Source organism: Numenius arquata, chromosome 24, assembly GCF_964106895.1.
Source record: "Numenius arquata chromosome 24, bNumArq3.hap1.1, whole genome shotgun sequence".
NCBI classification, from domain to species: Eukaryota; Metazoa; Chordata; class Aves; order Charadriiformes; family Scolopacidae; genus Numenius; species Numenius arquata.
In genome coordinates this window covers 6,298,666-6,322,324 of record NC_133599.1, presented here as the reverse complement: position 1 = coordinate 6,322,324, position 23,659 = coordinate 6,298,666, and the positions used below count along the sequence as shown (strand labels likewise).

Here is a 23,659-nt window from a genome sequence, read left to right as displayed (position 1 = left end):
TGGACACTGCTTTGCCCAGTTTTGGAGCTTGGTTAAACCTTATTGTGGGGTTTACAAAGCAAGGTGGGCAGAGGTTAGAGAGTTAGAAACTAGACATTGTTCTGGAATCCACTGTAGTGGGAATTACTTACCCATGGTTTTGTGGAGAACAGGATGCCGGGACATGTTGCTCAGCAGAGAAGCCCCAGACCGGACAACTTCAGAGCTGTTGGACTGGAGGAGCCGTGCTATGCGCGGCAAACCTTTTTCCTTCAAGCCAATCAATTGGCTCATTGCGTTGGACATCTAGGAGACAGAACAGAGATGTCTCTCATGAGTTCTAATGCCGGGAGGACACAACTGGAATGATGTACAGGGCCAGAGAAACATGACTACACTATAAAATAAACATCTATATAATACCTTCTTCTGCTACCATGATCCCACTTACTTTGCCAATTACCCCTCTTCTCCACAGCCATTTGCAAAGTCAGCCTCTCATCCTCTGTGGTACAGCTGGGACTTCTCTTTCTGGAGCCTGAGGGGGGACAGTTGCTCACCCAACTGATATTCCCATAAGCTGGAGAAGTTTTACCTTCATGAACCTGTTGCCCTTGCCCTTGCACAACACCCTTGCAGCTCCCTGATGTGACATAAGTAATAGGCTGCTTTGGAATAGGAACAGCTAATGATACCTTTAAAAAACAAGCTGAAGGCCCAAAATACTCATCTGGGATCCTGATCTCATGTTTGCTTACGTAAATCTGGACCATCTTAAGACATAGCCAGCGCAGATGAGTGTTCATGGGTGTTGAAGCACATACCCTTAATAAATTGCCCTCTTATTTATAAAGTCTAAACTGAATTTCTACCTACTGCCCCACCAGAAAGGCTGCTGGAGATTGTCGCACCACCAAGGACATTTGTCCATCAACAGTGACATGGAATGGAGGGAACATGCTGGAAGGCAACCAGCCTTCCAATGGACTGAGACCCATTTTCCCTCCCATGCTCTAGGAGGCACATGTGCCACGTTACAAATCCACACCAGCAGGACTGAGATGTCTAAAGCTGAGTCTGAGAAGAGATTCAGAGTTCTCTTCTATAAGATTAAGGGTTCTAGTAAGCTTTGCAAGCTTGTCCTCAGTTTCCCTTTCCTTCATGTGACAGCAAACCCAGCAACCCACCCCAACTCCAGCTCTGAGCTGGAATAAGACCCTTGAAAGGAGAAGACACTTTTGCACATCCAGGCAAATTCCAACCATTCCCTTCCAGAAGGCTGAAAAAAGTTGCTTCAACACTGTCAGAGCTGGTTTTTGTTTGTTTGTTTTCTCCCCCCCTGCCCAAAAGACATTCTTGTGTAATGATCTTGATTGCTGAAAGACTTTTCGTTTCCACGGAGCGTGGAGCTCCAGCCCCTTTTCTCTGATCAGCTCTGCCCATACTGCAGCAGCCTCTCTCCACCTTGTCAGTGCCACTGTTTAGTTAAACTGCCAAAAAAAAATAAAAGGGGTTCCCAACGTATTTCACATTGAAAGACTTGTAACAAAGGCTCCCAGGAGATTAGAGCTGGCAGGTTAAAGCTGTCCCAGCAGCGAAGGCTCCTTTCGTGAGTCACTCCGTGTTTCTGGGTGGAACGCTTCGCACACGTGACATGCCTCTCCTACGTATGAAATAATTATCTCTTTATCTCCCTAGCCATCTTATTTAAATTGGAATTGATGAAGTTCGACACAAACAGACAAGTCGAGGTTTGTCCACGTGAACGCAGCCTGCGAGGACATGCCCAGGGTAGCGATAATGGGCACAGCAGAGCTGCTGTCGTGACTTGGCCCTTGCCGTGCCCTACCTCCTGCAATACCCACGGCGTCAGGCAGCCCTGTCACCTCCACTCTGCCAGACCTGCGGGTTAGGACATCTATCAGCACTATTTTACAAGCAGCTCTGATGTGAGGACAAGCCACAATCCACAGCACAACCCACCCTGTTATTAGAGCCACCTCCCACTTAAAAAACACACACGGGCGGTGGCACACACACATCCTTTCTCTTTGCTTTGGTGGCATCTGTCCACATGTGCACATCTGTGCACATCTCCACCGATGTCCTGGGGGGAGGGCACCAATACCAGTAGACACTGGTGGTATGACCAACCTAGAGAAGCCACTGGAAAGTGTATGTATCTGGGATAGACCCTTGGGATGCTGATGATAGCCCCCATGAGACCCCATTTTTGCCATTAATCAGTACCTCAGCTGGAGCATCCACTGTGGAAAGACTTGCAATAGTGCCCTGAGGTTTAAGGAGGACATTTTCCTCGTTGATTACTGTAAGGTGTTGACACTTATGACCGCACCTGTGTGGAGAGGAGCACTTACCAGTCCTCGGCTGGCAGTGAGGTTCTGCAGAGCTCCAGCACAAGCTTCCAAGGTGGCATCCTTCTTGCTCTGATCCATCAGGCACAGGTAGGTGCGGATGGCATCAGAGTGGTAAAGCCAGCTGGGTCCTTTGGGTTTAAAATCCTCCTCAGGAAGGGGGACACCATACTCATCATTCTACAAGGAGATGAAAAACTGGAAGCTCAGATCCTGCTCTTCACTTGCAGCCCCTGCCTGGGACTGAAGATCAGATTCCCAAGCCCTCTGTGGTGCATCTTACCTCCATTTTACCGCTCCTGCTGTTGAAACAGCCCGTGAGAGTTTTGTCCATATACACGCTCCGGGCCATGTGGTTGAGCTGGGTGTATCGGTTGGGAACTTCGGCATCCAGGCGGTAGGAGAGGTTGTGCAGGATGCAGATGCAATTCTCCACAGACTGAAGTCACCACCAGAATAAAAATGCAAGCATGACATTAGGCAGAAAAATATGGAGCAGCAACTGCTCTAGCTACAGAGAGGACATATACCATGCAATAATTAGCTTTTTAGCAGTTATACTATATAAACTCCTGACTCTGCTTAAGGTAGTAATGGGTGGGAAAGAAGAAGAAGGTGGAGTAGACTTGAATAAAGGGCCACATAGCCCAAATGCTGTATTGTGGATCTCTGAGCTGACTGACTCAGTGAACCTTGTTAGGTCCCATTACCACAGACGTGGTGATAAACAGGAAAAGACAGTGCAGAGGGTGGTTAGATCAAACTGATGCCATGAAATGACAAATCCTGAAAGTCTTCCTCTTGCCACAGTCAACTTTCCATGATTTTATGCATGCCACAGCTACAGATTAGGGGTCACTTTTTACCAAGAACAGGCTTTTAGGCCTCCATTACCTGGATGCCAGAGTATCCAATATAAAGGGCAAGGGAGAATTTTCACTAGATACCTCTAAGCGACACAAAAACACACGTTTACATTTCCAAAGAGCTGTGTTCAGTATGTGTGGTTGAAAGTGGTCTTCTTGCAAAAGCCCTCCCCAAAAGAGGATTTGCTCAATCCTGAGCTTATTTGAAATAATATTGGCGCTTTGCTGGGCATTGAGGACTTTTGGGTGTCTGGCTGGTATCACAGGTTTTAACACCTGAAAATGTGGCTACAAACACCAATTTGTCCAAGGTAAGGGCCATTTACATATAGCAATCAGAGTCACAGTTAGGGAACTGGCAGAGAGATGCCAGTTCCTGGCTTCTTGCTGAATGTGATGCCAGTCTGGGGGTTATATACTTGAGTCCTGCTGAATGAAGAGATGTGGTGGTGGGAAGAGCAAGAGATGGAGGTTAAGACACTGGAAGGATCCCATGGTGGGAGGGGATGGGAGGAAAGCATAGTGGGGGCTCAGGAGTCAAAATATTTTGCCCTGTCTCTGTGTTTGGTAAAGGGAAATTGTAAAACCCACCTCTACGTCAGGCCCAGAGGACTTGCAACCCTACAACAGATCACACTGGGATTTGGAAGGACAAGAGCAGCCACAGAGTCCAGTTCCCTCTGTGTTTGTTTGAAAGGGATTTTGAGATATTCCCAAAATTGCAGTTATTAACTATGGGTCTGAGCTCTAGCAAACAGCTTGGGGTGAGTATCTGGTACCTTATCATCAGGTCGGTTAGAAGCCACGCAGTTCTGGGAGTAAGTCATGACTGAGTCGATCAAGCCAGGGTAATTCCTCATGGTCTGGCGCCCCATGTCTGCAGAACTCAAGTTTCTGAAGAAAGCCATCACAGAGCATGTCAGGAGAGAAGGAGGAGAGAGAATTAGTTGGATTCACTTACTAGTCTCTATGGGATCTGTTCTGGCTATGGTGAAATTGAATTTAAAGATATTTTTGTAGATTCAGCAAGGCTGGTGTACTGCTCTCATTTTGGAGGGCTTCTGTAGGACTGCACTGGTGCATAGTTCTCTTGTTGCTCTTCAGGATTGATTTAATCTAGGAAAATATCCTGTTAAGGAACTCTGCATAGAAGACATACTCCATAGAAGACATTCTCCTAGTGAGAGCAACTATCAGCAATATTTTGCTTTAGAGGCTATGCATATGACATTACACACACTCATCGACTCCTTGGAGGTGTTTCCAAAGAGAAACATGAACAAAGACCATCTAGGATTATTGTGAAAATCAGGAAGGTGCGTATGGGTGTAAGTGTGGAGCTATGGGGGTCAACAGTGATGTTTGTGTGGGAAACGGGGGCAGAGATGCTGCAGAGCAGCAATCGCTCTGACCAGAGGGATTGACCAGTTTGTAATGTTGTAATGTACTCCTCAGCACTGGTTGCTGCCAGGACAGGGGAGTTTTTCCAGTAACAGGAAATGCTTTTTTGTTGTTTTGTTGGGTTTTTTCTTCCCTGTTTTATTGCCTTGTAGCTTGCAAATGAAAAACAAAGAGGTTGGCAGTCGTTGTGAGATATTCACTCCAGGCGTTCCAGAACTGGATTTGATGTTCACTGTGATTTGCAGCCTCCTCATTAACATGAATTCATCTGCAATCCAGAAATGCTTGAGCAGCAATGGCTCAAGCCCAGGGCAAACCCAAGGCTGTTCTCATCTCTGCGTTATGATGTGGCAGGGCAGTGAGTCAGAGCAATCCCGGCTCACTCCTCGGAGCAGGGGCTCCAGACCCAACCTCCCTGGCTTTCCTCACTCACCTTGCTCCCCAGCCCTGCTCCCCCCAGCCTTTTGAGCTCCCTCCCTGACCTGCCTCCATCAGTTTTCACTGGGGGTGTTGGATATTACTGCCACAGACTGGGATAAGTCTCAGGAGACAGAGCCTGCCTTGAGTTGAACTCCATGGAGAGCTCCACAAGCGATCTTCGTACTTTTCCCCTCATTTTAATAGAATATTTTGTGGCATTGATGGATTGAGATGGTCTTAAAAGTGGAGCACCTCATATGTAACGTACACTTCACATCCCGATGAGCAACTGCATGGGGAAGGTGCCTTCCAAGAGAGGGAAGGGAGCAGCACTCGCTATCTTTCAGACACGGTTCCCAGCCACAGAAGACGATAGTATCACGTCTCAAAAGGCCCCTACCGTATTCACCCGTTTCGTTTCATAAGCAGATACAGCTCCTACTGGCTGCATGTCTGGTAAGGGTGCGGTCGGTGCTGCGCTCCCTCGGGGAGAGCTTCAGTTGATGAAAGTACCTAATTATACAGGGTATTTTTTTTTCCCCGCTTGTTCCCAGTGAGACAAGGAGCTCGCATCCAAGTGGAGGAGGGTGGTAGGAGAAAACAGCAAGTCAGGGCGAAGATCCTCTGCAAAAGGGCTCCGGCTTTCCCGTGAAAAAAATAAACTACTCTGGGCTCAATCTGTACCTCTTGTTTTGTAGCTGACCTGTCTGGTGAAATGAGCCAGGAAAAGTCCAGGGCAATGGGACTGTCCTGTACTAAACCAGTTATTAAATCAGCGGGAAAATGCTTGTTTACTCCACATAGAGAATTCTGACTTTTTGTTACCTGAATTCCAAACTGGTTTGTTTTCTAGCAACCAAAGTTTTCTCTGGAAGCCTCAAAAATCTAAGGACAAAAAGTGTCAAGTTTCCTGGTGTGAGCTGAACACTGTCAGGTTTCAGTATTGCAGCTCTTCCGTGACAAAGCAACTTATATTTTTTAAGCAGAGACTTTGTAAGTGCAAATTATTTAAAAAAAAAGAAAAAAGCTACTAGGCAAAATATTTCACATGCAATTTTTTCTGCACTTTCTCTTTGTCAGGAAAACTTTCTCCAGGTGAATTTTGTATTAATACAATTGCAGTGAGCGTGTCTTTAGCTTATCGTAAGGGAATTTAGACAGCTTCAGCTTTTGTCAACAGACACAATCTACAGTAAGTCCCTGCTTGATGACTCACCTCAAACAGCCTGTAGCATTGAAGAATACTTCTGGGTCAATAATTTCTCTTGTCCTATTGCAGCTGCCATCAGACCAGCCAGAGAAAGGGATGATAACACAGTCTGTCAAGACGGGGAGGGCCTCCTGTATCAACTCTTCTTTTAATTCATCGGTGGAGGAGAGGTTCCAGAGCAGTCCTAGGAAGGAGGTGGGAGAGAAGCTCAAGCAGAGAGTCACCATGCATTAGAAACTTTCTTTCAGGTCAGAGTGAATTCCAGCAATGAAGTCCTACTTTATCCCTCTTTGAACTAAGGGTGCAGAGGCTGCCCTAAACCCAAGTCTCCATCCATCCCTATGAAAGACAGGCAGGATAGGCACCAGGAGTGTGGTATCATGTGGAGGTGGGCATCTAAGCATCCTCCCTCCTTCCAGAATTGGTGTTTATTGCCATTAGGTTGCAGGGGGAAGGCAACTCTCCAGGGATCTCGTAAAGGCTTGCACACAAGATGTCAGTCACAGCTGAGGGTGAGCTGCACCAACAAACTCACAACAATCCTTCAAGAAAAGGTGGGACATCAATGAGATAACCTGCCCAACCATATTGGTCTTGCCAGCACCCTTGGCATTCCCTGGGAACAGCACAGGGGCCGGGGTGCAGGAAGGCATGCGAATGGCAGGGTGACCAGGTGGAGGGAAACCTGGGACAGGTGCTCCCCAATGGGCACTTATGATGCGAGGAACCCTTATGGGACATGAAGAGTCTGGGCCTCCTCTGCTTTCTGTTTTAGGTTGCCATTTGGCAAGACAGGAGTGTAAAACATCCTCTTTGTGGGATGGCAGCACCATGGCTACTCGCCCTTTGCTTGCTGGAGCAACATGGACCACAGGCAGGGATGAGCATGGTCCTTGCTGAGGGCTGAGCAGTCTGCTGTGTACCTGTCAGTTGTTTCTGTATTTCAGTGTTCCCTGTCCTCCGTAGAAGGCTCACGCACTCCCTTATCCCATTCTGCCGCCGGGTTTCTATCTTGTTGGTTGGATTCTTGAAGACCAAGTTTCGGAGGGCTCCAGCTGCTGCCCGCTGTACATTTTGGTTTGGGCTGCGGAGCAGCTCAACAAGCTTTGCGATTCCCCCCAGCCGATAGACCTGCACCGGGAAAGACATGCTGCCATCAGCGTGGTATGCAGAGCATCACAGGGATGGGGACAACATTGCCATGGCAATGCAAGGAGTCAACACGGCACACACTCAGGGCAGCTGGGAAAGCAGAGGTGGCAGTAATGGCTGGCCAGACCTTGCAGATGGCATGTCTGGTTCAGGCCATGGGTCATGAGCACAAAGGTGTTGGCCTTGAGGTTGGAGCTTAAACTCTAGAAGTGGATGTCTATGAGTAGTGGCCATGGACCGAATCCTTTCCTAGATGTAAATGTGCTGGCTCCCACAAACTTTCACCTTCCTCCACCAGTTTGCATCAGGTGAAAATGTTGCTCTGCCTTTCTGTAGAGGCCATTTATAGTAATACAATGACATGATGTGGTAATTTATCTGCATCCTGAAATCACAGGCTGAGCTCAGAGGGATGGTCACGGTGCAGTGTAAACACCCCCAAGGTCAGCCAGAAGCAGTACTGGGCCATACTCAACAGGGGCAGCATCACAAAAGGGTGTGAACCCAACCTGCAGGACACCACACACAGGCCGGGGAGGTCCAAAGGCAAATTCCTCCAGCTGAGCTCCTCAAAATGACGGGGATGTACTACCAGGTCTCCTGGGGACATGATCCCGCATGGAGCCCCTCCTGGCACAAACCAACCCATCGGCTGGAGATTTGCTGACAATAGAAAATGAATGAGCACCTTTTAGAAAGGAAAGAAAACAAGCGTGCGCTGGGATGACTCACATACCTGCTCTGACATATCTTTCTGGGAAGCAATGGGACAGCCCGGTGCTCAGAGACTGTTTTCCACGGTAACGAAGGGTGTGGCCACCCCACAATTAGCGACTGTAAAGTGGGCTGGGGTACCTGCCCTGGGTTCAGCTGCAGCAAAGCCAGCATGCTGTGCCAGCATGTCCAGATCCACTGTTGTGCCAGGAAACGGGAAGCCACCTCTATAGGGATGGCATCTTGATAGACCCATGCTGGCACCACTGCTAACCCACCAGGGTGGGGATAAACTTCTGTGACAGTCTTGCCACAGCAGATCCATCCTCGAGCTGCCTCCTTTGCTATGTGTTGGCATGAGTTTAGTAATCGGAGAGTAAGAGCATAAGAAAGATAAGCTGCTCTGTGAGAGGGGCTTCTGTTTGATCAAATATCTTTGTACATGATTACAGATTAACCTATTGGCTTAGAAGGCTGAAAATGGCTGAAACGTCACTGAGCAATGCACAACGAAGATCACAGAGGGATTTAGGTCAATTTTGTGTGGCTCTGACACTGTGGCTCTGACATAGCAAAAGATTCATGTGGAACAGGCTGCAACCCCTTCCAGAAGAGGACACTGCATCTGATGGCAGCTCCCGTATCGCCAAAACCCCTCAATCTGTGTCACAGCATCTTATGGTGATAACGTGGACACAGTCTCCTCTGGTGCCTGGTAACTACTCCTCTGTGTTAAAATCCTGACGGACTGCTATTAACAGAAAATGGCAGCTAATAGTTGAAAAATCTACTTAATTAATTCCTGAGTGTGATACCTCCTGGTGAGGTATAAAGCTCCATCACGAAAATCAAGGGAACCTGTGGATCCTTGGTAGAGGAAAACCAGTTTCATCCATCTCATGTGCCATCACATCCCATGTGGTAGCAGAGATTGGAAGGAGTTTGCTCACCTCTTGCTTGGCAGACTCGTCCTGGAAGCAGGTGTGCTGGAGGTAGTAAGCACCCATGGCCTGGTATTTGTCATCAGAGGAACACAGAAGCTGTATGGCTTTCTGAATGGTCATTGTACCGCCGTCTATCTCATCACCACATATTCTGTGTTAAAGAGAAATACAGTATTGGTTGAGTGCTCAGCCAAAAGGGCTATACCAGTACTGGGAATTGATAGGAAGGAATCAATTACAAAATGTAAAATATTATCACATCGCCTTATAAACCACATGGTACACCCCTAGTGCATTTCGCTGTCTCAAAAAAAAAAGACAATATAAAAGCAGAAAAAATACAGTGGAGGACACTAACCTAATAAATTATGGATCCAGTCTATCCAGAAGCAAAGGAGACAGAAAATGAAAGCTCGGTTGAGGTCTGAGATGTCTAATTGTGTCTAAAGTGGAAGGTTTAATGAACGGAGAACCAGTATTCACTGTTCCTCAAATAACAGAATTAGTGGACAAGAGTGAAACCATCCATCTGGTTATTAGGACAACCTAAAGTAGGCAGATCCTTTTCCCACAGCATGTGAGCCTTTGATGTGAGATGTGGTGGAAGCAAAAATGTGAGAGCAGCTGATGGTCTCAGGAGGCTGGAGTAGATCCCTTAGGAAAAGGCGACAGGCATGTCTGGAGTGATGGGATGGACAAATACTGAGTTTATGAAATACTAATAATAGCACTGAGACATCCTGCTCCCAGAGTATGTTTACGTGGGTAGTCTCCAAGCTCTTCATAAAAGTTGGCCACTGTCATCATCCCCTGTTATAGGGAAAGAATGTGCCCACAGACTCCAGAGGAAGGATATGAATACCTCTGGCTTGAAGCAGGGTTGAAGCCTTGGGAAAAATCCAAACACCTCAAGATCTGTCCACTTGTTTGGAAATATGAAGGTCCTGCTCTCTTTGGCTTGTACTAATTTAGCACCACCTCTGATCTTTTAACCACATAAAGTTAGAAAAGTATAAAAACTTTCAGGCTGAGGAAGGAGCTCTGAACTTGACAAGCTCAAAGCTTGTCTGTGTTTCCAGTTATATCAGTCAGTCTAATAAAAGCTACTGTCTCTTCTTAGCATCCTTGTGCCTTAGGCCTGCAGCTGGCTGCAGCAGGGTCTCCACTCACACCAACAGTGTTGGCATTAATTTGCATCAGAGTAAATGACTATGCAAGGTTCAGGACTGAGAAGAGCCAAACCCCAAACTCCTCTTTGGTTATTACTATTTCAGCAGTGACGGGATGCAAATGGGAAACGTTTTGTTAAGTGGATGAAATCAAAAAGTGTGGGGGCTCTGCTGGGACAACTGGGTCATCATTGTGCCTGATGGATGTTATTCCCTCTTCAGGATCCACTTGCAACTGATGGGGAATTTTACCAGGAGGTTGGGAGATCAGTTCCTCTTTGAACCACATTAATTTGTACATGAGCTCTTGCTCCATGTCATATGAGCGAGTGCCTACGTAGAAGGGCTGATCATCTTCAGACAATTCGATAGATAACCAAACAGTGTTATTTAGTAAGTTCTTTAAATAAACCTTTGAAGTATTAAATATTACTATGAGGGAGTGGCTTCTTCAGGCATGGAATATGCAGACTCATTTTGATTGTGCCAAACAAATGTTAATAAAGGTCTAGAAAGGACACCCAAGTGTGGTGACCACTGCCAGCAGCTTTCAATAAGATAAAACATTTTGTCCTTAAGCATCCAAAGGTTCACCTCCACACGGCATAGGCCAGTTCTGTTCTACCTCAAACCAGGACATAAGCATCCACAATTCTATAGCAAATTTCATACAGAACATGAAAAGCCAACAATTATGTTGTGACACTGGTAGACAGCACAAAAGACTGTTGTGTCTTCCTTACCCTCACTGGTATAAAGTTGCACCCAGTTTAAATTACTCATTCAAGCACCTGTGTAGTCAATGGAGAGAAGTAGGTGCTTCCAAAGAACAACTTGCCTTTGTGTCTTAGACATTTTTCCTAAGACAGGAGGAAGACCTGCCCTCTGGAAATACCTCTGCCTCTGTTGGTACACAGGAATGATAGACAACAGTCTTGGGCTGGACCTTAACCATTCAATGTCTTAGGTTAAATGAACGTCATTCCACTTTTATTTCTACACTAACAATAAAGCATCATGTCATTGTATTATTTTTCATCAGTTTGAACCTCTGTCAAAACTTGGCTCCAGGAAACTTCCATTACACTTGCAACAAGGAAACACAAAGTTTAAACTAGAAACTATGGAACATCAGAAATCTTTGGTTTGTATCCAGGATGCTGTGATTTCCTCTTGTCCTTTTCATGCTCCTGAGACACACAATAGAGCTGAGACACCGGTGGCTCCAGCGTGAGTAGCACCAGAGACTTGTCCTTTGAGAATGCAGACCTGGGCTTGCAGTGTGGGGAGCGAGGTGTATTAATAAAAGCACCAGGTCAGTGGCCGTGCAGCATATGTAGTCATGGTGATTTATATTTTTTTTCTTTTTAAATTACCAAATTAAGTAAAGCGCTAAATCAGGTGCACTTTTTAGGAGAAAGAAGGTTTTATACTTGGTCCAGCTACTCAAGGAAGGCAATTTTCTATACATCCACTCCATAAGGGATCCAAAGGCTCCTTCAGCAGGGGAAAACTAGGCATCTGGGTCCTGTTCTGCATGGGAAAAGATGGGGAAGATTCTATTTCTCCTGCTGGCTCACCAACAGGAGAAGTTCACAGAGGGTGAGCAGCCGGGCTCAGTCATGCCGCCCAAGAAGCAGCAGTGATTTCTTCTGCCTGAGAATATAATCATCCTGGCAAAGCCCATGCTAATGGGAGATTGTTCATCAGCCAGTCAAGGATATTCCTAACCAGATCTACACTACGAGAACAAGAACCTGCTCCAAGACAAATTCTTGGACTATGGCCATCTCCAACCTGGGCCAATGTGCCTCGTAGGAAGAGCTCCAAAGACTGTTCTTCTTCCACAAGAAAGAAGCAATCAGAATAGGGAGAGACCTCAATTAGAAATGATTCAACAGGAGACAAATTAGATGATCAGATTCAGGTATGGAAGGGAAACAAATACTTAAAAGGCTCAGTATCACAGAAAGGCAAAGTCCCTCGTTTGATACTAACACCTTTTGTTCACTTTGTATTAGCAGATTGGTTTGTGTTAACCAGGTCTAAGTCTCTGTTCTGGTTGTGAGGGCTACACGCCCCGGGTGAGAGGGAAGCCAGAAAACTCCAACAAATTCCATTGTTCATTAACGAAATCAGAGTGAAAACACTCAAAGCTGAGTGTTTAGCACATCCAAGCCTTCCAGAGTCAGGCCACACTGGAGCAAACCCGAGAGCTATGCTCCACACCAAGCAGCCATGTCCACCCCTGGGACATGGCACCAAGGTTTTGATGCCACTGAAAGCTCAGCTGAAGCTTCCCCTCAGGCTTTGCTTGCTGGGTTGGTACCAGGGAAGATGGACACAGACTGACGCTGAGCCAGGGAGGAGAGGATCCTCACCATGTGCAATAATATGAACCCCACCAGGACAGCATCACTCAGCTCCACAGCAATTGCTTTGGATGCAAGCACACAGTGCTGGCAAGTTCACATCACCAGGAGTCAGCACTGAGAAATGGCCATTTTTAGAGGCAGTTTATCCCAAATAAGAATAAACCAAAATCATAGAACCATAAAATGGTTCGGGTTGGAAGGGACCTTAAAGATCACTGAGTTCCAAGCCCCCTGCCCTGGGCAGGGACACTTCCCACCAGACCAGGTTGCTCAAAGCCCCATCCAACCTTGCCTTGAACACAATGAAGGTGCCTATCACGATACTTGGTTCTGCTTTCATTGTGTGGCATAGCCCTGGTGAATTTATGTTTTCATACTGATCACCTTTGTCCCAAAAGAGAGGAGATCTATCAGAAAACACCCTCGGTACCTTTTCTGTCTTCCAATAACTTTGGTCTGTTTTCACTGTTTATAGTATTTCCAGAGAGACTGAGCTCCTGACTAGGAATGAGTGCTTACAGGTCACACACTTATTGTCCCTGAACTTTAGCCACAGCTCACACAGGCTGCTGCAACTTGTCTGGGGCAAAGTCAGCATCACTGTAGACAAATATGACCGTATGGAAAACCCAAAGGGTTGCCCCAGGTTTTACAGCCTCCTCCATAGCTGCCACCCGGGGTATTCAAGGCCTTTAACAGAGTAGCACCAAGATATTACGTATTTCCAGGTGCCTTGAGAGACACTTGCATTCACAGGATCGCTAATGAGGTGCTCCAGTCTCTTTCCCCCATATACAGAGAACACCAAAGGGAAACGCATCCTTGTCTTAAAATGAGGCCAAAGGTGCGTGTGGTGTTATGGGAGACAGCTCATATTGTAGGTGTCCATTAACGGCTCCTGATCTATATCAGCAACCCTTAAGCTGGGGAACGTCTGCAGACACCCCAGCTCACCTCTCATCTTCACAAATGAGAATACCCTGAATCCTTCACGAGGGGTGAGATTAGTCTGGCCTCTCAGCAATGTCTCCAGCTCAGACACCTGGGTTTCCCCTGAAGTCAACAGAGAGGCTCTGGCTTTGTCAGGGGGTAACTCACTGCCCTACCTCAGATTTCAGCTCCGTTGGCCACTGACTGCATCTCTGGAAGGGCAACAGGGGCACCCAGCTCCGATGCAGGCATCCCCTAGAGAAGTGATAGGCACGTAACCGTTGACCTGCACAGACTATTGCAGAGCCACAACCACCATGTGTCACGATCTGGCCTGGTCCTGGGCTGTCAGTCCCATGTGCACGTGGCATCTGAAGCACGACGTGCAACACCTCTGCAAGCAGAACTAATACAGTGCCAGCTGGTGGCAGCCACAGTTTTCCTGTGCCTCAGGTTCCAGCTGGAGGAGGACAAAGAGTCAAAGTTTTCTAGGATGCATTAAACATCTCATCTTTTATCGCTTCTTCTTGTTATCACTACCTGATGACCAAGGAGGATGTAGAAACTTTTTTCCTGACTGGGCTGAATTGCAACATGTTATTTAGCTAAAAGCTGGCTGGCTCAAGATGACACACTGCCACTTGGAGCATGTTGCAAGTACCACCCATCAGAGGAAATGCTTAAAAGCAGGCAAATATGCATCGTCTGCAGCACCAGCTGCTGAAACCACTGTTGCTGCCACTTTCCAAGATGAAAGGCTGCAGATCTACAGGATGTCATGAGAGCCCAAAAAGGAGAAGGGTTCTGGGGAGAAGAGGGAGCCCTGGACACCAAGGAGACTCTTTCCAGCTCTGTCAGGCAGAAGGACTCACTCCAGAGAGATGTATTGTAGCAAAATGTGAGCACTGCTCATTGAGAACTGCTGTTGGTCAGGAGCCACCAGAATAACCCATGAACTTCTGAGCCCAAGACAGATACACTGAGCTTGGAAATGTTGTTCCAGATATGACATAATGCTTACTAAGGCTTAAGCCCTTCAGTGGTTATAGAGAAGACTGTCTGGAAGGGACATCAGAAGGTCTGGCTCTTCTCACTGAGGCAGGATCATAGCAACAGGGGTGGTGGAAGAGAATATACTTCAGGAGGAGGTTTCTTAAAGCAAGTCAGTACTGTTTAAGCACTGATCAGTACTCCTGATCTGAAAAAACAGTACAAAAGTCAGATTTCATCACCAGACACAATACTATGGGGTGAGTAAAACCCAACATCATGGTTTAGTTTATCATAGAATCATAGAATGGTTTTTCCCAAAAAACATTTAGGCGTTAATCTACTCATCAGCTAGCTGGAGGAAAGGTGCTTTCATCAACTACAGTTGCTTCTGTAAGAGGAAGGACTCTTCTGAGAGATAGTTATCAAAGAGACAGCTCTTCCATGTCTTACACAGCCGAAGCCAGTTCAATAAATGGAAGCAATCACACAATCAAGAATAGTTCCAGAAATTAAATAACTTCATGACCAAACACAGAGGGACTGTTCAGTACAGGTAGTTTGACAGTTCTTGCCTACTCAGTATTTTGATATCTACACGTCACTCTAACCACCTGAGAACATCCAGTGACCCCTTTTTCATCTCACACCGTCCACGGAGATCAAAGCCGTAGCACAGGATGCCTGAGAAGCACCACTCTTCAACCAGTACTGAGACTGTCCACAGTCACAGAGAAGGTTTGTACCACAGACAGACCCAGTGCATCACAGGTCCTACTGTAATCCCTCTCACAGCCATGGAAATCACCCCACTGGGTCACTTCTGAAAGCTTGGAAACTACCTAGCCCTTCCCTTGCTCACAGAGGTGGTTTGCTAACCTGCAGACAAGATAGCCACCTACACAGGAGATTTGCAGCATGAAAACTGAACACAAAATTATCCTTGTTATAAAGGCAAAAACTCTACCTGAAGAGTTACTAGAATAAGAAGAACAGATCCCTAAACAGGGAACTACAGCAGCTATTACCCAGCTAAGCCCTCTTTCTGCACGAGGAGGTTAATAATGGGATGCCTACAAGCAAACCTCTCAAAACCCTGCTCAAAGATCAGGCTGCCCAAATGCAGATTGAGCCCTCCAAGGGCACAATCCTCCAGCCAGAAACAGTCCTACACAGCAAAGAGAGCCCAGGTATGGTCCTAACCCATCTCTGAAGGTCCCTTCCCAACAAAAGCACACTACAGACCAAGGCTAACAGGGACCTGCCACTTTATAAGGGCTAATGGCCTTCCAAATAAATGATTTAAAAAAAAAATAAAAATCTTTGTACAAGCTGCCCTCCCAACTAACCCAGCTCTGCAGTGAGTTTCAGGTAGAGCAGGGGGGTGTGCCCCAGCCAAATCAGATTTACTCAGGGGACACAGCCCCAGCTGAGCCTACGACTTGAAGCCCGACATTTCCACATCAGAACCAGTTCTGCCAGATGAGCCATGCCCCGAGCCAGGAGAAGTGTATAAATGGAGCCACTCCCTAACCAAAGGGCATCCAGCGCTGGAGAGTGTTCCTCTCACAACAGCAGCTCTCCTTCTCTTCAGAAAATGCCATTATTCTTCAAGTGACCTTTCCAAAGCAATGGCCATGTCTACACCCACGAACACTGTGCAGTGCAGAGCAGGGTTGGCTTTGAGAGAGCCTGTCTGCCTGGGACTAACTTCTCAAAAGCAATATTTTCCCTTGGCAGAAGACAGCTGCAGTCCTGTGTTGAAGCATTCTGCCATCCCTCCCACCACACTTTTATGCTCTTCAGTCAGAAATTCCCTAGAACAAGTCACTTCCAGTTTATGCGATGTCTCTCTTTCCTGTTCCAGAGGATTCACAAAGCTTCTGAAAGTAGCAAGCCAATGCCACCGGTGCTTTGGGTTGGCCAGGGCCAATTTTCCATGTGTTAAACTTGAAGTAACTGGGCACATGGGAAGCTACAGCTTCATGACAATGTGCTAACAGGCAAGTGACATTTCTTGCCATACACACTCTGGGACATATTCTGGGACATATTTCTCCTACTCAATAGAAAACGAGGGAGGCTGAACAGAAAATTAGCCAAAGAAATCTGGAAATCAACATTCAGATGTGAAAAAGGGCAGGATTTGGCTCACACTGCTGACTGAGGGGGGAATTTTCTCAATATCTACATCACACCTTGGGTCAATGGCTCAACAATCTCAGGCCTTTGGTGTGAGTTACAACAAAGGCCATGAGCCCTGTGAATTAGTCTCACACTTATGCTGAAATATGAAAATTCTCTTTTAGACCAGGGACCACCAGAAGTGAGCTTGGGAGCTTCTAGGGTTTGTGTGAGAAGCTGTCACATCTGTCTGGGAGTTGTGGTAACTTCTGGGTTGAGGCAGAGCAGGCCCTCTATGACAGTGGTGCAGCAACAGCAGTGCAGTAGCCCCTGGGAATGTTTGTGGAAGATGCAGACCCTCCTTCTTCAGCCCAATAAAACATTGCAACCTCGAACTGCAATCTTTTGTAGTTCAAAACGTGCAAACCCTAATCTTCCAAGACTATAGCTTGTGCAGAACAAATCTCTTCCCAGACTATGGCAGGATATGGTTGGTGCTCCAGAGCCAGAGGCAGTGGAGCCGTCAGCATCAGGCCAGCTTCGAATCCACATCACTCTAAGGCCATTGAAACCTCACGAGGTTTTTTCAGTGAGAGCTCTGCTGCACTGCACGGCTGTATCAGCTTGGGAGTGTCTGAGCTCACTGTTTTACGTGCCCTGTTGTTGTAGGCAATATTTACAAGAAGGGACCTGGTGCTAACTGAAGCACAAAGGACCATCCTCCATCTTTGCATAATTCCTAATCCCAGTGGGAATTGATGCTCTGCACAGGAAGGAATTGAACAGCTTCCGTTCCCTCCTCTTTCCTGGCTAGGTAAATTATTCCTGTTTGGCTATTTATTTCAATTTCTGAGTCAATCTTTTCTGGAACCCAAATCAGACTATTTGGGTGAATGAAACAAGAGCTGGGTGGAAAGACAGAGGAGTAAATACAACCACTCACCAGGTTCTTAGCTCTGCTCTGAGTCAAACTCTCAGGAGCCAACTCCTCCAAAGTTACTTGATTTTTTAGGTTTGTTTTCTGCCAAATCAGAGCAGTGTGACAAGCAGGAGAGCCACCCAAACTGCACACCAGGCTTTCCGCTCTTCACCTCCCCACCTTCATCTCACAGCTGTTGGCTAATACCACCACAGGGACTTGGGGATCATCTTGCCCAACATCACACAGCTACGGCAGAGATATATACACTGAGCCAGTCCTGTTGGTTTCCTCCATAGCCCATGAAAGGAAATAAGCCCTTTAAGAGTGTGACTCATCTGACCCACTTTAGACGCTACTGCAGGATGCGATTAAGCGTGCTGTGCGCTGGTGAGCAGCTCTCCAGTGGCTATAGAGCAGCTCAGGTGACTACCTCTGATGGACAGACCTCCATGACAGATGTCTACATTTACTCAGGTTCATCCCGCTGCAGCAGACTTACTTGGAGCCGGACTGAGTCTGTCCATAAACCACGTCCTGTTTGCAGCTCATCACGGGCTGGGCATAGACCACGTCGGGCTTGTTGCTCGAGGGGCAGGAGAGGGCCCGTGCTGGCATTTTTTTACTTGTCCTGGAAGTTCCTTGCTGGGTGCTGCAGCTGCTGTAGATGCTCTGGCGGTTCAGGGTCGCCTTGTGCTCTGCCCGGCCCCCCACCTGACTCTTCCTCAGCGTGCCCCGGGGTGGTTCGCAGTAGAGGTCGGGCTCGCTCCGGCTGCTCTTGATGTTCTGCACGAAGCAGTAGTCGCTGCCGGCCCTGGCGGGGCTGCAGACAGCCTTGCTGTAGTGCTTGCTGCCCCAGCCCTCCATTTGGCTGTACGAGCTGTAGCGCCGGTTCTCCACGTCCCGCTTCAGGGTCCCGTTGTACATCTGGTCAACAAGAAAACAGGGGACAGAAAAATTAGGAAAGGCTTGAGCTGCAGATCGGCATTGCCAAGCCCACTCTTGCGTGGGTGCCACAGCTACTAAACGCCTCTTAGGTATTTTTGTGGCCCAAAATTGATGGGAGATTAGCCCATCTGCAGCTCTTACAAAGGTGCCAAAGCTTCCCTTGAAATCTGGGGACACCTAATGATCAGGATATGGCATCCAGGGGTGTAAAAGCAGAACTGAAAACTCAAACATGACCCTGACATAGATAATGCCTTATTTTCAACACATGGGTCTAACCCAACCTGTAATTAGAGGAACTCACATCACATCTCTTGCCATCACATAGAATGATGCCCCATTCTGACTTCCCAACACTGTCTGCATTTATTTTTTATTTCCTTATGCTATTTTGTTCCCCTTCCATCTATAAGTTCCTTAGGAAGCGAGTAAAGGGAGTGAAAAATCAGTAAGAAGGGATTCTTGAATCTCATTATGCCAAGAAACAAGTGGAGACAATGAATATCTGCTTATGAGTTACAAGGTGTGTAATATCAGCTCATATAATGGGGTTTTCGGAGAACAATGGGGGATATACAGTAAGAATTGAGATGACTAAGCCAGGAAGAAAAAAAACAAAAACGAGAGAATAAAAGACAGTAAAAAACCCAACTGCAATTAATCAAATGAAAAATGGCTTTAGCTGGCCTGCTGTCGGTTCAAAGTGTCCTCACCCCTTCACCAAAAGTCCTCCAGATTTGCCCCAAGTGCACCAGGACTGAATCCAATATTCTTTTGCAATATCAAACCTTCTGGATGTCAGTGCTGGCACCTAGAAGCCTGCAGGGTTGTACCCAAGTGAAACTACATAGTCACTAAGCTGTGTAGTCCAGAAAGGAAAATAAATAAAGCTATTTTAATGCTGTTTGCCCCGTGATACTGAGTTTTTCCACTGCATCTGCCTCAGCACATTGGCAAGCAGATGTTCAAGACATACAGCAAACAGGCATAAAAAGAATGAAAGAATAAAACTGCCTGCTCCATCCCCCGTTGGTTTATCTCAGGAAAGCTCATCCGTGGTCTCTTGTTGGACCAAGGATATTTTTCTCACCTAACTCTAAGCCTCTTTGCTTCAGATGCCTCTTTCTGCAAAAGCCACCCAAGGATCCCTTGAGCTGGAAGAGGAAAGTCAACACTGGCACCTTATTATTTCCATGGAGGTTCAAGGCACAAGGTGTGAAAAGCCTGTGCCTGGTGCAATAGTTCATGTCGCTGAAAGAAAAATTCCATATTTCCTAACCTAGAAACACCGCGTGACAAGGAAATTGGTATCCTCTGCAGGCTCACCCGAGTCCCGCTGCTCTGCCCTGACTGCGTCCCAGCCTTGAGCACACTCAGCATCATTCCTGTCTCCAACACTCTGCAGAATTGTCATTATGTTAATTAATTAAGTCAAATATTTCCATTAACAAACTGATCTTCAGGAATGCAGTGAATCCTCCCTGTTGCACAGGTAACGGCTGAAAACTTTTAACAGGGGTTACGCAGCAGGAATGCCATCCGGAGAGGAAGTAATCCTTTAGTCCAGCTGCGCTGATACCCAGATTGCTCTGGCATTTGAGCCCCACTCTGGAGTAGTTTTCATGCTTTCTGCAGGTTTGCATCTAAACAGGTGAATTGCTGGAAGGGGAGAAAAGGGGAGCAAATTCTCTTTGCGTTTACTCCAGAGTTCACAGAAAAAACCTGTTAGTACTGCAGCACAGTGGGCAACAGGTTTGGTGCGTGCTGCAGAGCTCCCAGGGCTTTGGAAGGAGAATTTGCATGTGATAAGAAGAGCAAGGACGAGGCACATGGGTAAGTCAGATGAGACTCGGGGTCTCCCCTGGCAAGCCCACTAAGCTTCCCAGGATGGTCTTGCACAGGGGTTCAACCTGGTTTTGCTTTGGGTGCAGCACACACACAGCAATGGCAAAATGATCTTTCATAGAATCATTTTGGTTGGAAGGGACCTTTCAGATCATCGAGTCCAACCATTAACCCAGCACTGCCCAAACCACCACTGACCCATGTCCCTCAGCACTGTGTCTGCCCAGCTTTTAAATACCTCCAGGGACGGTGACTCCACCTGGGCAGCCTGTTGCAAGGCTTGACAACCCTTTCTGTGAAGACATTTTTCCCAATATCCTTCCTAAACCTCCCCTGGTGCAACTTGAGGCTGTTTCCTCTTGTCCTATCACTTGTTATTTGGGAGAAGAGACTGACCCCCCCTCACTACACCCTCCTTTCAGGGAATTATAGACAGCGATAAGGTCTCCCCTTTCATGAAGTCATGATCTACCCCACTTCGGATGAGTATGTCCTTCTAAGACATCCTCATTTTTTCTTCATTTTCCTGTGTTCAGAAACCCTCAGGACAGTGAGGGACAGGACAGGGCTGTGGCAGGAGGTGCAGGGTGGACTTTTCTGCTCTGTGGAGAGGGGAACCTGCTCCCAGGGCTCACCGCTGGCAGTGGCTGCTGGAGGACAGAGCAGCAGCTTGTTAGATGTGAGCCCTGTCGTTATTCTTTATGAGTCAGTGTAAACCGGGATTGTTTTGTAGGGCTGTCAGAAGCTTGGCAGAGCCATGGAGCCCCTGGGCATTTGCTGAAACCAATTCAGCTAACCGTGGAAGAGGTAAGTTGTTATTTATCTAAAGCCATTGTTTGCTCTCCAGTGTACTCGCACGGGCTCTCCACCAGCAGAACGGGCAAGGGAAGGTGTGAGTGTGTCTGTGTTTAGAGATACGGAATTATCAATTCTTTATTTCCTGCTGTGTTTTATAGTGGCATCGAGCACTGCCCACTTTCTTGCCAGCCCGGAGATGGGTGAAGCAAAGCGACCGCCTGTTTGGAAAGACATCTTTCTGCAACACAGGGAGCCCTGGGCGGCAAGTCAGTGCAGGTCCTGGCAGGGCGGGGAAGCCTTTTGCAAACTCATGGGAAAATAGTTCCCGTGTGATGTGAAGCTCATTACCAAAGTCAGTGCATGACTTTTATTGCTGATTCTACCAGATGCTTGGCTGAGCCCATTTTAATCTCTTTCAAGTGGCACGGACCTAATTGGTATCTTAGAATTCCTCTTTGCAGCAGGAGCCTGATCCAAAGCCTCCAAATCGATGAGGAGTCTCCTGCCGGCTTCAGCGGATTTCAGACCTGCTCGCCAAATAGTCTCTATGAACCCTCGCACAGACATAGCTGACATGATCGCTTCTTGATCTCGGCAAAGTGCCTTAAGAGCTGCTTTCCCAAACTAAAACCCGTGTCCCCGTTTCAGACGTTCACCAAGCTAAGGCAGAGACCTCCACTTCTAACACTGGAGCAAACCTGGCCAAGGGAATGGGGTTCCCCACGTCGTTATCTCTTCGCTGGGTGCAGCGATCAGTGAGATAAGAGGCACAGCAAGGCAGAAGCGAGGCACTCTGCCGTCTGGAGAAGAGATGACATCTCTGAAGGTGAAGGTGATGCTATTACATTGTCTGTGGTTTAAAGAGCCACCCGACAACAATCTCGTAACTTTTGCTGATCCCATTACATGTGTAGAGTGAGCTCTCCCTATGCAGAATAGCATTAGTGAAAGGAAATAATCAATCTCTCGCCTTCAAACCTCATAAACCGCCCAGATTTCCTAACACCCTGGATTGCATCGGCCCACTGCTTGTGGGCGTTTGCACGGGGGAGGTGGGCCAGGTCCACACCTCCTCCCTTTAGGAGTGCGGAGAAATGCTGGAAAGGACAAAGAAGTCCCTCAAAGCAGGGTGGAGACAGAAAGCAGTGATTCCCTCTGCACTGCAAGACCTGGAAACCATTTTAGAAGAGCACTGGCTGTCACCAAGACATCTCCCCATGGAGCCTGAGGAGTCAGGGCAGTTTGGTAGGTCTCTCCTTTCTGCCAGACACCATCACCCACTGGTAGTCCCCTGCACTCGGAGGATGCAGGAGGATGCTCATGTGCAGCCGGGCAATGCTGAGATCCTGAATTTTAGGACTGTACATTTGAGGCCAAGCCTTGGGAGCCGTTCATTCAAGGAGGGGAGGCACGGGGAGGAAAGGCAGAAGATGAGCACTGATAGCATGCAGATGCTCTCATCAGGCTTAAGGAGTAAGAGCTTTCCTTCACCGGCAGCAGCAAAGACCTGCCTTTAACATAATAAGCATTTGCGGGTCACCAGTTCTCAGCCTGCAACGTGGGACTATTTTAGGAACATCAATTGGAATACCCAACTGTCGCACAAGACAGGAAAATAAGTATCTTTAACCTCTTATTTCAACTGGAATAAAACTGGTGCTAGAGAGAAAGTCAAAATGGCATTATCCCAGTCATTGATCATGATCCCTTTTCTGTTTCTTCCACAAATCCTCTTGTGTAGCAGGGAAAGTCCCTCTCCTCCTCCCGCTTTCCAGAGCAGCAGGAGCACAGAGCAAGGAGCACCAGCCCCGGGAATCACGCTTCGATCTCAGCGCTGCCTCTCCACATCGGAGGCCCTCCCAGATAACTGGGTGTTTCTGACTTCTGCATCTAAGGACGCCATCAGTTCATTACCGGGCTCTCATTTTTTTCCCTTGCAATTTGTTTGTTTCTAGAGCAGCAGACAGAGAGAAGTAAAGGGCTTCGTATAAACACGTCAGGAGCAGGTTTCTCCCAGGCTGGAGGGCAAAGCACAGGCAATGCAACATGACAGCGTCCCACCCTGAGTGATGGGTGGGGAGAACTCTTCATGCCACTTGCGAAACGCTTTAGCTGCTGCCTGCTGCACACTCCATTGCAGGGGGGAAAAAACTGCAAAACCAGCAAATGCATTGTTTATCTATTTCTGAAATGCTCTTTCCCACCTCTCCCGGGTGCTGCCTTTCCGTACGCTTTTTTGTCTGGTTCTTTATGCAGCTGAGATTATTTAGGTCTTGATGGTTCAGCCTGTTCTGGCAAGGGAAGGAAACGTCCAACTTGCTACTCCGAAGTGAAAAGCCTCTTGCAAAACCTCACAGGGTCTGACTGAGCAATGATGTGCAACAATTATAGATCTTTCTCTTTGATAAGATTGCCCAAACCACACTATTTTTGGGGTTCTTTTAAACTTGAATGTGTCATCCCGGCAAATGACAAATTTTGTCCTGAAAACATTATGGAA

At 47.3% G+C, this 23,659-nt stretch overlaps 1 protein-coding gene across 1 annotated transcript in view; it reads right to left on the bottom strand.

The window, feature by feature from the left end:
* Positions 1 to 23,659, bottom strand: part of PKP1 (plakophilin 1) — a 42,435-nt gene that overhangs the window by 6,888 nt on the left and 11,888 nt on the right. The window contains exons 3-10 of the mRNA XM_074163405.1: positions 18,071 to 18,495; positions 9,068 to 9,212; positions 7,175 to 7,382; positions 6,258 to 6,435; positions 4,000 to 4,114; positions 2,638 to 2,793; positions 2,358 to 2,534; positions 132 to 285 (exon numbers count right to left, since the gene is read on the bottom strand). Of these exons, the coding sequence (XP_074019506.1) occupies positions 132 to 285; positions 2,358 to 2,534; positions 2,638 to 2,793; positions 4,000 to 4,114; positions 6,258 to 6,435; positions 7,175 to 7,382; positions 9,068 to 9,212; positions 18,071 to 18,495 (1,558 nt within the window). The remainder of the gene's footprint in view (positions 1 to 131; positions 286 to 2,357; positions 2,535 to 2,637; positions 2,794 to 3,999; positions 4,115 to 6,257; positions 6,436 to 7,174; positions 7,383 to 9,067; positions 9,213 to 18,070; positions 18,496 to 23,659) is intronic.